Source organism: Mytilus californianus, unplaced genomic scaffold (genome assembly GCF_021869535.1).
Source record: "Mytilus californianus isolate M0D057914Y unplaced genomic scaffold, xbMytCali1.0.p SCAF_10, whole genome shotgun sequence".
Lineage (NCBI taxonomy): Eukaryota > Metazoa > Mollusca > Bivalvia > Mytilida > Mytilidae > Mytilus > Mytilus californianus.
In genome coordinates this window covers 41,336,573-41,350,142 of record NW_026262582.1, presented here as the reverse complement: position 1 = coordinate 41,350,142, position 13,570 = coordinate 41,336,573, and the positions used below count along the sequence as shown (strand labels likewise).

At 33.0% G+C, this 13,570-nt stretch overlaps 1 protein-coding gene across 1 annotated transcript; it reads left to right on the top strand.

The window, feature by feature from the left end:
* The first annotated feature begins 1,360 nt into the window (after positions 1 to 1,360).
* Positions 1,361 to 12,082, top strand: LOC127718126 (uncharacterized). The gene is made up of 2 exons (XM_052224082.1): positions 1,361 to 1,597; positions 9,026 to 12,082. Exon 2 carries the CDS (start codon positions 10,651 to 10,653, stop codon positions 11,803 to 11,805), a length of 1,155 nt encoding a protein of 384 aa, XP_052080042.1. The 5' UTR covers positions 1,361 to 1,597; positions 9,026 to 10,650; the 3' UTR covers positions 11,806 to 12,082.
* Positions 12,083 to 13,570: the final 1,488 nt, after the last annotated feature.

Sequence of the window (13,570 nt, the reverse complement as noted above, 5' to 3'; positions counted from 1 at the left end):
AAATCTAATAACTCCAAGAACGATCGATAAAATCATGGAGAAAAGCGATAAAAGACAAACAAAAGTCAGCAGAACATTACATTAACAACTTAAGATTGTGCAACACAAACGCCACATAAAACCGGGGGAAATATCAGGTGCTCTGCAGGAGTAAACATATTCTGCTCCACATGTTGAACCCGTCGTGGTGTTCATGGTGTTCACAAATTCGTTATCAAGTCTTATTCGGTAGCTAGAGGACACAAAGACGGGAGAATACTACGATAATTGGAACTTATCCGTGGTCATCTGTGATGCATATATTTCAAAAAGGTCAACCAATTCATGATGGCCCTGTAAACTTCCGAAGAGATAGCTCCAAATTAAAAACTAGGGTTAAGTGCTTGTAAGCATCAACCCTTTATCAAGGAAAACACATGCTCTTACATTTTGTATCAAAAACTCACCAAACAAACCAGGCCTGTTAATTTGAAAGGCTAAATAAAACACGAAGTTGAAGATCATTTAAAACCAAACATTTTGAAAAGTTGTGCAAAACACGTCTAAAGAAATCTATGGTTGGGAGAGACAATATTCTAATAAACAGTAAATTTACAAAAAAGAACATGTTAATGAGAAGTATTAGCAAGTTCGAAGTATCTCTCAATTACAATTTTTTATGCGATATATTATATATTATATTATGTATAACAATAAAAACACCGCCATATAACTCTCAAAAGCATTTGCATATATAAAGCCCTTATTGTCAATTGTCCATTTGAAATTAAAGCCCAATGAATTCTATTCAAAAAATCAACAAAAACATAAATTATCAAAAAATGTACACTAATCTAATCGTCTATGCGCTGATGTGGGTGATTCTCCCTTCTCATCCTGAAATGTCGCTTCAATCTAAAATCTCGTAGAAGAATATTAACATTTGTTTAGCCGTTATACAATATAATATGAAATGAAAAATTAATTTATATAAATTTTTTCAATCAGATCATTTTAATTAGTTTATTATATAAATACTGGAACATATATGTGACCAGCCATGAGATTTTCAGGCTAATGGAGGTACCAGAGTCAAAATGAGTTTTTTGCATTTTTATAAAGTATACATAGATCATTTTTGTAGATTGAAAAACATCTTGACAAGTTATTTGCTAGATTCTTCAAATTGACAGAATTAGAGTTAACTTTGTTTTCTAATGTATCAAAAATTCTTCACGTTTTAATTTAAATAAAGAATCCTCAATGTATTTTCAATGGAATAAAAAGAATGCTTTTAACGTTTAGAATTTCGACCGATTACAGTTCAACTATAAATAATTTTAAATGAACGAGGAAGTAAAACACGTAACCATAAATCTTCTTAAACTTAAAAATGGCGTCGAAGTCTGCCAGTTTGAGAAAATCTCAAGTGCCACTTTCCTGTCATTTTTGTAATGAAGAAACAATCCAATGGAAATGTGAAGAATGTGATGTATTCATGTGTACGTCGTGTAAGGAGAAAATTCATCAGCGACTAAAATCTGCTCAGGATCATGAAATCGTCTCTGTTTCCGATATTTGTAAGGACGCTCCTTTTCGGAGGGAGGTTGCGTCGGAGGTATTTTTTTCAGTTTTAAATACATACACAACCACAGTTCCTGTAATTAATTCTTTATTGTGCTCTGATGATGACTTTATATACTTTACCTGTAATAGCGAAAAGGAAAAAGCTCGATTGGTGAAGGGCAAGATGCTAAAATCATCAATCAGAGTAATACAAATCTTAGAAACACGAATATTTGACATTGCGGTAAATAAAGAAGGTGAATTCTTTTCAATGAGTTTGTTAATAACGATATTTGCATGTTAACTCACTCAGGTGACATAAAGACCGTTTTAGATACGTCTCCAATGATGCCCCTGTCAATGCACGTTAATAAAGACAACGAATTAGTTGTTGGATTTAGGGAACAAGGACCACCTTTTCCAGTTAAAGATTTTTCCGTCAGACAAGTCATAATTTTTTACACTGACTATAAAAGAAAAAAAAGTATTAGAAACCGACACAAAAGGAAGAAAACTGTTTAACTATCCCACTCGTATCAAAACAGACTCTAAAAATGTATTGTACGTAGCCGACAGGATGGCGGAAAATAGTATCGGCGGAATAGTCGCAGTAGACACACACGGCCGTCTGAAGTTTACATACATCGGTAATCCAGATTTAAAAGCATTCACTCCGCACGAAATCGCCATTACACCAAGTGATAACATCATACTTTCAGACAGAAAAAACAACACATTACATGTTTTGAATACAATAGGAGAAATTCTAGGTCTGCAATTTGTGGATAAAGAATATAACATTGAACAACCGAATTCGTTGTGTATAGACAGTGAAGGGTATTTATTAATTGGAAGTGGCTTTTTAAAAGACAGTGACGCAAAAATGTATAAGGCCAAAATAGTAGATCATTTCATGTAAACATGAGCCATATACCAATAGCACTCGCATACATGTAATAAATCAAATTATTAAATACAAAAAAAAAATTCCATTTAATTTGTATCTTCATACTAACTCCGATCGAAAGTATGAAAACATGTGTATGTGTTTTGGTTTATACGTTTGGTAGGTATGTGGGATCTTTTTTTTAACCCTAATTCAGCATATCAGAGAACTATTTGAGAGTTTAAAACAGAAATGTGCGGTAAGGCATATGGAAGGTACTGTTATAAAGGCTGTTAGGGAAACCCTTTACTTTGGTAAAACACCAGAACAAGTTTAAAAACAGAAAGCTTTAAAATTTCAAAAAGTTAATTAACAGTTGTTCAATAGTATTATACTTCATTGAATGACATTGCACGTGGCTTTCGGGGTTCAAACACAAATTTATAAAGTAATAGACATTTTTAAATAGCATTCAACTGCGGATCTATATGACTGCCATAGTTTTCATAAAGATTATTTATTAGACTGTATCGTATGCTATAAAACTATGCAAACTTAAAAAAGAATAAACAGCTGCTCCAAGAGCGCATGATACGCCCTCATTGTGGATTTTGAAATTGTTGCAAGAATAAAATGGGATATTTAGAAGGCATTTAATCAGAAGCATAAATGGCTCGGTGGAAAAACATGCATGAGGATACCCTTAGGCGTCTATATTTTTGGTCAAATACGACTTTTGAAAGTCCTATAACTCTGGAATAACAAACCAGAAAATTTCCGAAATCAAATGAGAGTCTTCATTCACCAATCCTAACAACAGTGTATAGTTTGTAGTAGATTGATTCAAGCATACTAGAGCTGGTGCATGGCTTTTTTTTCTGACGGTCAAAGTAAAGTCCCATAACTGTGAAATGACTTATCAGATAGTGTTTTTTTTTAAATCAAACGGTGTTATGATCGCCACAAATTATGTTAGGTTTATAGTAAATCCATTCAAGCAAACTCAAATTATGGCACAACATATGAATTTTTTCTTAAATCTGACAATTACAGTCCCGAAACTCTGGAATGACAAGCTAGAAATTCCAAAAATTAAAAGGGAGCTTGATTTTTTCAATCCCAACAATTACGTAAATTTTTAAGGAAATCAATTTAGGCATACTGAAGTTAATGTGCCTTCAATCTATCGGTTAAAGTCCATAAACTTTGGAACGACAAAGTCAAAAAATTTCACACTGCAAAGGGAGCTCTCTTTCGTGAATCCTAATGTTATTTTGAAATTGAATGAGAATTGATTAAGCAAATGTCAGTAATCGTACAAAGTGTTGACGGACAGACGGACGGACGGACATTGTTTTATGATGATGAAGAACCTGATCTCCTGTGTTTTGAAACACTTAGGTATATGCGTTAATGAAAAAGCAAAAACCCGATGATACAGATGATATGTCTTATTTGCGAATGTTTTTCTTTATTATTTCGTAAATTTGCATGCTCTATATTGGTATAGCTCGCCAAAGAAAGTAGAGGGCATTATGTTTTCCAGTCTGTACACCTGTCCGTTCCGATGTCAGGTGAAAGTTTGGTTTAAGGTAGATTGTGGTCACATCAACTTGAAACTTGTTACATATGTTCATTTTGAAGTGAACGCATTTTTATGCCAAATTACGGGTTTTACCCAGATTTCACGGTTCACTGAATATGGAAATGGTATAGTATAAAGTTTTGATTTAAAGTAGGTTAAAGTATTGGTTTGAGGTTATTTTGGGTCACATCACCATGAACATGAAATTTTGTAGACGTGTTCATTATGATGTAAATTGTCTAATATATATATATAATTATTATCTTTGATAGTGTGTTTTGAGGGATTAGAAGGTCTTTCAAAAAAAGGTGAGGTAATTTGCCACCCCTCGGATACACCAATGAACAAACTATCAGGCAATATTCAGAACAAAATGCCGATCTACAGGTCATCAAAGTCTCAATCGTGTCAACGGTGGACTATTGTCTGTGAAATATTTGAAGCAGTAAATAGGCTCCAGCAAAACAAGTTATAAAATTCTGAACAAAAACTATCAAAGATTTGTTAGCAATACCAAAAACCAAATAAATAAATTCCGTAAAGACCTAACTAGAGACAGACACAAACGATGTGTTTTACTTGGGACAGACACAGACGATATACTTGACTTTGAACAGACACTCTTTTGGATCCTGACTTTGAACATCCACGTGTCGGTGTTAAACAGTTTTGTGGTCATTCGACCATTCCCATGCTATCTTGATCAGTGGAATAACGAAAATTATACAATTACATAGCGGGATCTTCTATATGCTCTTCTGAACACAGGGACTCGGTTGGCAGATTGAAAATTGGCTAATCAATGTTTTTAATTTTTTTGTTTTCGTATTTCCTGTCTATTTGTATTACATTATTTACTTATTTAACGTTGGCATCAATATTTCTTTGTTTTCTAGTAATGTGCAATTTACTATCTATATCCGTATACTGAAAAATCCTAAAGAAGGGATCTATGTCGCCATTTTGAATAGCCTACCATTCTTTAAATAAAAAATAATAACAAATATTTCCATGTGACTATATATATTTCAAAGGCACTCTTCCTAAATGATTATTCTATCAGAAGCATGTATTGAATTTCCGATCAACGACACCCTTACTCGGCTATCGTTTCATTCAGGTAAACAAATTCAAATTTCCCGGCACATTGCTAGAAAACAAAGAAATATTTATGCTAACGTTAAATAGATCAATAATGTAATACAAATAGACAAAAAATACGGGGAAAACAAGAAAAACATTGATTAACAAAATTTCATTCTGCTAACCGAGTGCTACTGAACTCCAAGGCGAAGAGATGTACTCATCCAGGGGACTTTATCAGAAGTGGATTCTTCAAAATTAAACACAATTACCAAAGGACGATGATGTAAGCAAATGCATGTCACTATGAGGCCTTAGTATTGAGCCAAACCCATACACATAAATCGAAAACCCCTCTAGTTAAGTTTGCAGGTTTGACCTTTATTACTGTGAGGTTTATCATCACTTAACATATAGAACGTAACCTTACTGAACACCGCTAGATCAATAGATTAATTAATGTTAAGACTGTACAGCTAAAATGAGGAACTCCTTATCCTTTCGTAGCATCCTAAAAAATCATTTTATTTGGGGGCTTAAGGTGGTACCAAGCACCTTGACTAAAATTAATTTGGCTCGTTTAATTTTCATAAAATTTTGACAAAATATTTACTTTGACCGTTTGACAAAAATATAAAAATTTCAAAAAACTTGAACCAAACACTTTATCGGAAAAATGTCATTGGTTATATTATAGCAGTTTGACAATCACTAATTTTGATCATTAAGAAGCTTTATATTTCCTTAACAATAGAACTTGATTAAAACGTTCAGCTGATTTTTACAGAGTTATCACCCTGTAGTGTTATGTACCACCTTAAAATTCGATATACACTCACTTACTTGTGTAACTTTGATGAACGCATGAAATTAAGATAAAATAAACAGGACCTGACACTTCTGTGAGTAGACATTAAAAAATCAACTACCGCATTTATGTGTGTCGAAAATTATTTCAGAATTAATTTATATTTAGTTATTTTTGGTAAAGAAATAGATTTTGCTACAAACTAAAGAAGACTCATCGAAACATGTTATTTGGTACTTATTTTATAAATGAAATGTAAAATGATAATTAAAAAAGTCTTTCGCACGCCGTAAATTTATACAGTGATATCTTAATTTTATACTGAAGCCAATAAGTATGAACGAATGTATCTTAGGTAAAGACCTTATCATCAATGGTAGGTAACATGGATTGGACTTGAACACAGAGAACGTAGATATTGACCTTATTGTTAAACTTAAGCCCGTGTCAAAACAGACTCTAAAAATATATTGTACGTAGCGTACTGGATGGAAAACAATAATAGCGGCAGAATAGTGGCAGTAGACACAAACGGCCGTATGAAGTTTACATACAGCAGTAATACAGATTTACTAACATTCTATCTGGGTGGAATCGCTATTACACCGAGTGATAACATTATACTTTCCGACGAAAAAAATAAAACTTTACATGTTTCGAATACCAGAGGAGACCTTCTGGGTCTGCATTTTCTGGATAAATAATATAACATTGAACGACCGGTTTCGTTGTGTGTAGACAGTGAAGGGTACTTGTTATTTGGAAGTGGGTTTTTAAAAAGCAGTCACGCAAAAATGTATATTGCCAACATAGTATAACATTTGATGAAAACATGACTAAGATATCAATTGCACTCGCATAAATGTAATTAAAAAAATATTAAATACAAACAATATTTCCCTATAATTTGTATCTTCATACTAACCCCGATCAAAAGTATGAGAATATGTTCATGCTTTTTACGTTTAAATTTTCTTTTTTCGCGATGTTTTTTTAACCTTAATTCATCTAATAACAGAGCTGTTAGTATTTGGGAATTTAATGCAAAAATAACCAATAAAACATATGAAAAAAGTAAATTTTACAAAAATACCTAACGACAATGAAAATTCAAAAGGGAAAGTTCCTTAACAAATGGCAAAATCAGAAGCTCAAACACATGAAACAAATGGAAAACAACTGTCATATTCCTGACTTGGTACAGGCATTTCCTTATGTAGAAAATGGTGGATTAAACCTTGTTTAATAGCTAGTTAAACCTCTCACTTGTGTGACATTCGCATAAAATTCCATTATAAAAACTATACAAACATTAAGTAAAAAATGAAGAATCAAAATATTAATTTCCTTCTATTCATGAAACTAATAGAAAACCAGACGGAATATTATTGCAAAGCAGGCAAACGATCGATAGTAGCAATAGTGTAATTAACTTGATGATGATGATGATGAAAAAGAGTCGAATATAGAGGAGTAAATAGAGATACGGGGTATACGTTAATAAAAAAGCAATTAACCCAATGATAAAGATAATATTAATTTGTTGCGAAAGATTTATTTCCCATAGCATAGTCATGAAATTTTGACATGTTTATTCTTTTTTGCCCCGGTAAAACATTCGGTCTTCCCGTCTATGCGTCCATCCGTCCCGTATCGGATTAAGGTTTTAGTTTAAGGTAGTTTGTGGTCACATCAAATTGAAACGTCGTACAGATGTTCATTTTGAAGTGAACAATTGTGTACCGCAAATAAGAATTTTCACGGTTCACTGAACAAGGAAATGGGATAGGTTAAAGTTTGGAACAAAGGTGGTTTGGGGTACTTTATGTACACATTCATTATTAAGTGTTTAATGTATTTGCCAAGCTAGTGTTTGACCCAGATTTCAAGGTTTACTGAACATGAAAATATGAAAGGCTAACGTTTTGGTTTAACGTAGATTAAAGCTATGGTTTTGTGTAGTTTGTGGTCACTTAAACTTGAAATTTGGAACACATATTCATTATGAAGTAAACTGTTTAATGTATATATCAAAAGGGTTATGATCCGGATTTCACGGTTCACTTAACAAGGAAACTTGAATGTGTGAGCGAAGAAATGTGTCCTTTTTATTTTTTGCCTTGATTTTTTATGCCCCGTCTATGATAGAAAAGGGGCATCATGTTTTTCCAGTCTTTGGGTCCTTCCATCGATCCGTTCATCCACTTTCGGTTAAAATGTTGTATTAGAGGGTTTAGAGAATCCAAAAAAGCGAATAATCTGCAACCCCAAAACACACAGCTATCTTTTTAGAAAATATCTATATTGGGACGAGTGCTGGGACCAAATTATTGAAACTAAGATTTTGATAAATTCTCCTGAAGACTGTCAAATCGGTACATATTACAGAAACAATGTCAACATCAGGAATTCTATCTTATGACAATATTGGCATTGTCGGAACACGTCTTATTTGGCGAAATGCCATAAATTGCATTTTAACTGTTTCCATGGACATGTTGGATATTTTTTTGTTATAAAATTGTTATAAATTGACTAATGATTTAACCCTTCTTATCGGGAAACATTGTAATATAAATTGTCGAAAATGTATATTGTTAGTATTATAATTATTATAAACTCGAATCTATTGTTCCTTGAACGGTTGAGGCGAATTACTCGGTTATTTATCATGCATTTGCTGTTTCAAGTGGTGTTACCCTAGGTGGGTCGATCGAAATGTATATTATAAGAACCGTAACCAAAACGGTTTTCTGATAAGTGAGAGCCACAACACGCAAGATCTATAACAAACCACAATGAAGCTACATTAACTCATGAAAATAGTCATAAAAATATTAATTGTAGATATTATAAGTATATTCCCAGCGTTGTTACTTTGGTGCCGATCAGACAATAGTAAAGGAGCAGAGACTTAGATAATACATTCAATGAAAGAATATGTTAAATCCATATGTGAAATGATATAAAGAGAGGTGTAATCAGTGATATATAATTCTGTCGTAGGTTCTTACCGATTTCATATTTTGATTCTGACTAATAAGGTGACTAGAGTATTTGAATTATATTTGTATAAAAACATATAACATACAAATTTATACATCATATATACTTACAGGTATCGGATACACCAATGAACAGCAATCGAGCAACAAACGAATCTACTGGTCATCCTAGTCTTGAACCGTTGACAATTGTCTCTGCAATATTTGTAGCTGTGAAATCATCTGAACAAGTTCTATCAATGATTTGCTAGCAATAACAAAATTCACTAAGGACAAAAACCTAATAACGATAGACATAGACAAGATTTCGTAATTTGGACAGAAATAGAAGAGATACCTGACTTTGGACATTCACCTGGACAGGTGGCAGTGTTAAACAGTTTCAGTGGGGTCATTCAACTATTCCCATTCTATCTTGATTAGCGGAATAAAGAAAAATACATAACTACATACCGAAATCCTATATATGTTCTACTAAATTCCTTTGTAAAGAGATTTACACACCCAGGGGAGTTTATCAGTAGTGGATTCTTCAAAATTTAAAAAAAAATACGAAAAGACGATGACGTAAACAAATTCAGGTTACCATGAGGCCTTAGTATTGAGATAAACCCATACCGCATAGGAAGATATTGAAGGCGAATGGATAGCAAAAATTGAAACAGTTCAACAGAAAAACTAACTGCCTGATATGAGTTGATATCTAAAGAAAAACACTTAAAGCAGACATCAACTAACGACTTCTAGTAGACAAAAGCCAGACTTGAGACAAATGCGTGTTTTCTGTATTAACTACATTTGTATTTGTTTTGAAGTCAATAACAAAAACAAATGGACCACAACAAAAAATGAGAATGGAAATGGGGAATATGTCAAAGAGACAACAACCCGACCAAAGAGCAGATAACACAACTGTTCACATATAACTGATGAAGCTTCAAACACCTCAACTGATTTATCGAAAAAAAAACTTTTTTTAATACATTAAACACAAATATCAGTTTTATTTCAGTTTCCTAAATGCATTTTACCAGGGCTTTTTCCCTGAAATTTATTGTGAACAACAGCTTGTTTACTATATGATGGTATACCCGTTTGTTGCAAGGGGAAATCGAAAACCATCCTAGATAAATCTGCAGATTTGACCTTTATTACTATGAGGTACATCATCAGTAAACATATAGAACGTGACTTAACTGAACAACACTAGTTTCTGGTCAATAAGTGACAGTAAAAATGAGTCACTGGTGGAACAGGAACTCCTTACCCTTTCGTAACACCTGAATTCATCCTCGTTTTAGAGGGATCGTGTTATCCAATCTTTAGGTTTCTGTGTAGTGTTTTGTGGACCTATTAATCTGTTTATCGTTGTTCTTGTGGCCAGGATATCGTCTTTGGTGTCGGCTTATGGTTTTGAATTGCCCTCTTAGTGTCCTTTATTTATAAAATAGACTGACGAAAACAAATGGATGCAGGAAAATAATACAATAACTTTTCTGCTGTCACACAAAACTTTTTTTTAATTGTTAAACATTCAACATTCACTTTGAATGTGACTAAAACAATTTTAGTAATATTGTTTACCGGATAAACACACTTTTGACGATTTTCCTCTCTACAGCTTTATCATATTGTTTCGGTCTGACTAATTTTAAAGCGTGAATCATCTAAACAAATAGGAAATAAAAGATATGATCATCCATTTTGATAAATCTCAAATATAAAACTTTTTGTTAACATGGAAAAAGCTCTGAAAATTCAAATTCTTTGTCAATTTTGTGATGGACAAGCAATTCAATGGAAATGTGATGTGTGTGAAAAGTTTATGTGTTTACCTTGTAAAGAAACGGTCCATGAAAAACTGAAAGCTTCACAGCATCATGGAATTGCCACTGTTGTCGATATTGTGAAAGACAATCTTGATATTGTGAAGGACAATCCAAGCGAGGTTGCATCGGAGGTCATTTCTTCAGTTTTCAATTCATACACAACTGCAATACCGGTCATCAATTCCTTAGTTTGTTCTGATGACGGCTGTGTTTATTTTATCCATCAAAAGATAGAGGAGAAAAGCATTCTAGTGAAGGGGGAGCTAAAGGAATCATCCATTAAAATATTACTGTCATTAAAGAAACGAATATTCGACACTACAATAAATAAAGAAGGCGAAATACTGTTCAATGAGATGGTTGACAATAACAGTATATGTATGTTGTCTCATACAGGGGAGATACCTACCGTAATCGATACCTCACCAATGAGACCCTTGTCTTTGCACGTTAACAAGGACAATGAATTGATAGTTGGAATAAAAGAACAAGGACCAATCTTTCCAGTACAAAACGATTCAGTCAGACAAGTCGTCATTTTCAGTAGAGACAATAAGAAAAAAGTGACATTGGAAACCGACACAAAAGGAAAAAAACTGTTCAGTTATCCTGCTCGTATCGAAACAGATTCTAAAAATGTATTGTACGTAGCGGATTGGATGGACACCGATTTAAGTGGAAGAATAGTGGCCGTTGACACGAATGGTTGTATGAAGTTTGCGTACGAAGGTAATCCAGATTTACAACCATTCTTTCCACATGGTATGGCCATTACACCAAGTGATAATATTATACTTTCGGACCAAAGTAACAATGCATTACACGTTTTGAATCCCACAGGAGAACTCCTCGGACTACATTTTATAGATAGCATAATAAACATTAAAGCACCTTTATCGCTGTGTATAGACCATGAAGGACATTTGCTAATTGGAAGCGGTAAGTTGGACGACAGTGTCGAAAAAATTCATTTAAACCGGACAAGTGTAAATTCAGTGGTCGATTTATCGCAATCCGCCTATACTGACATCTCTACAAATGATATTAATGCCAATGCATTGTAGTTTACAGATATCCCTTACAAAAACAAAGCTTGTAAAAAATATCCACTATATGAAGCGCAATTGATCATGCGTCAAGATCCTTTTCATCTTGGATGTCCTTTAAATACAAATTCGATATAGGTTCTTATTATTTTGATGGACTATTTGTGTTCCCGAAAATTGTATAATAACAAACTATAATTATAAAGATAGACAGACAGAATGAATTTGTATACAAAATATGGTATGATAAATTCTAACCTTTTTTTTATTTTTGATAAAAGGATTATCTGGAATAGTTTTGTGTTATTCAATATTCTTATGATCGTTCCATTCCCTTGGCAATCCAACGTTCTTTTTTTCAATTTTAGTATAATTATACTGCTGAGGATCCAGTATTTACCTTTAAGTTATTTCTTATCAAACGCACGTTCAATGAGGTATAAATCTTATATGATTTGCATATCTACAAATACTTGAATGTGATTGGTTCTTTCTAAATTTTCTCCTTGGTTTTTCACTCCGTTAGACCATGTTGCCGATTCTTCTTTCTTTACCTAAGTAATATTGGAGGGTCTGGATGGGGTTTACAGAAAAGAGAATGAAAGGAAAAGTGTGCAGAATAAAGGGTAAATAAATTAAAAAATAGAAAAAAAATATGCCAAAAAAATAAAGAAAAGTGAATAATGGGGTGCTAAAATATAAAGAATAGAGAATAATTCAAGTGGAGGCTAAACTAGGTCAATGTGCAATAGTGACAATGGACACTCTTCAACATAAGTTTTGGACTAGAATAGAATTCTTGACAAAAATCTCTTTTTTTGTTGATCTTGTATTGCTGACCATTTTTTCTGTTTACAGTTTCTCTCTGTCCAAAACACAAAAAGGTAAAAAAAATCGTCATTTAAGGGCAATCACTATTAAAAAGTGTCTACTAATTATTTCGGCAAATTTGAGTTACTTGTAGATCTTATCTTGCTGATCATTTTTGTGATTTAGTTTTCAAGATAATTGGCAAAAATTCCAATAAGGAGTCAACTGACGATTTCGGCCTTGTTGAATTATTTGAAGATCTTGTCGTGTTGATTACTTTTGCTTTTTAAAGTGTCTATATATTATAGTTTTTATGATAATAAACAAAAACAATAAACATGTGTAAAAATCGTCATTAAAGAACAATAACTCCAATAAGGAGTCGACTGACGATTTTGACTATTTGACTTGTATGTAGATCTTGTCTTGCTGATTATTTTTGCTTACTATCCATCTATTAATATTAAAGGATATAAGGTGAAAATGCAAAAAGTTGGTTATAAGACAAAATTCAAAAAACGGTAAAAATCGTCTGACAGTTTTGATGTTGATAGACAATATGTAGACCTAATAATTTTGAACATTTCTGCCACTATCAGATTTTTTTCGAACTATAGCGGTTTTCAAGATAACATGTCTTGCATTTTAACCCCTATGTTTTGTTTTTAGCCATGGCAGCCATGTTAGTTGGCAGGCGGAGTCGGCGGACACTTTTTTTAAACTAGATACCTCAATGATGATTGTGGCCAAGTTTGGTTAAATTTAGCCCAGTAGTTTCAAATGAGAAGATTTTTGTTTGTAAAAGTTAACGGACGGCGATGACGGACGCCAAGTGATGAGAAAAGCTCACTTGGTGCTTAAGGTCAGGTGAGCTAAAAAATAGTAAAATTGTCATTTAAGAACAATTACTCCTATAAGGAGTCGAATGATGATTAATGCCAAGTTGACCTACTTGTGGATATTGTCTTGCTGA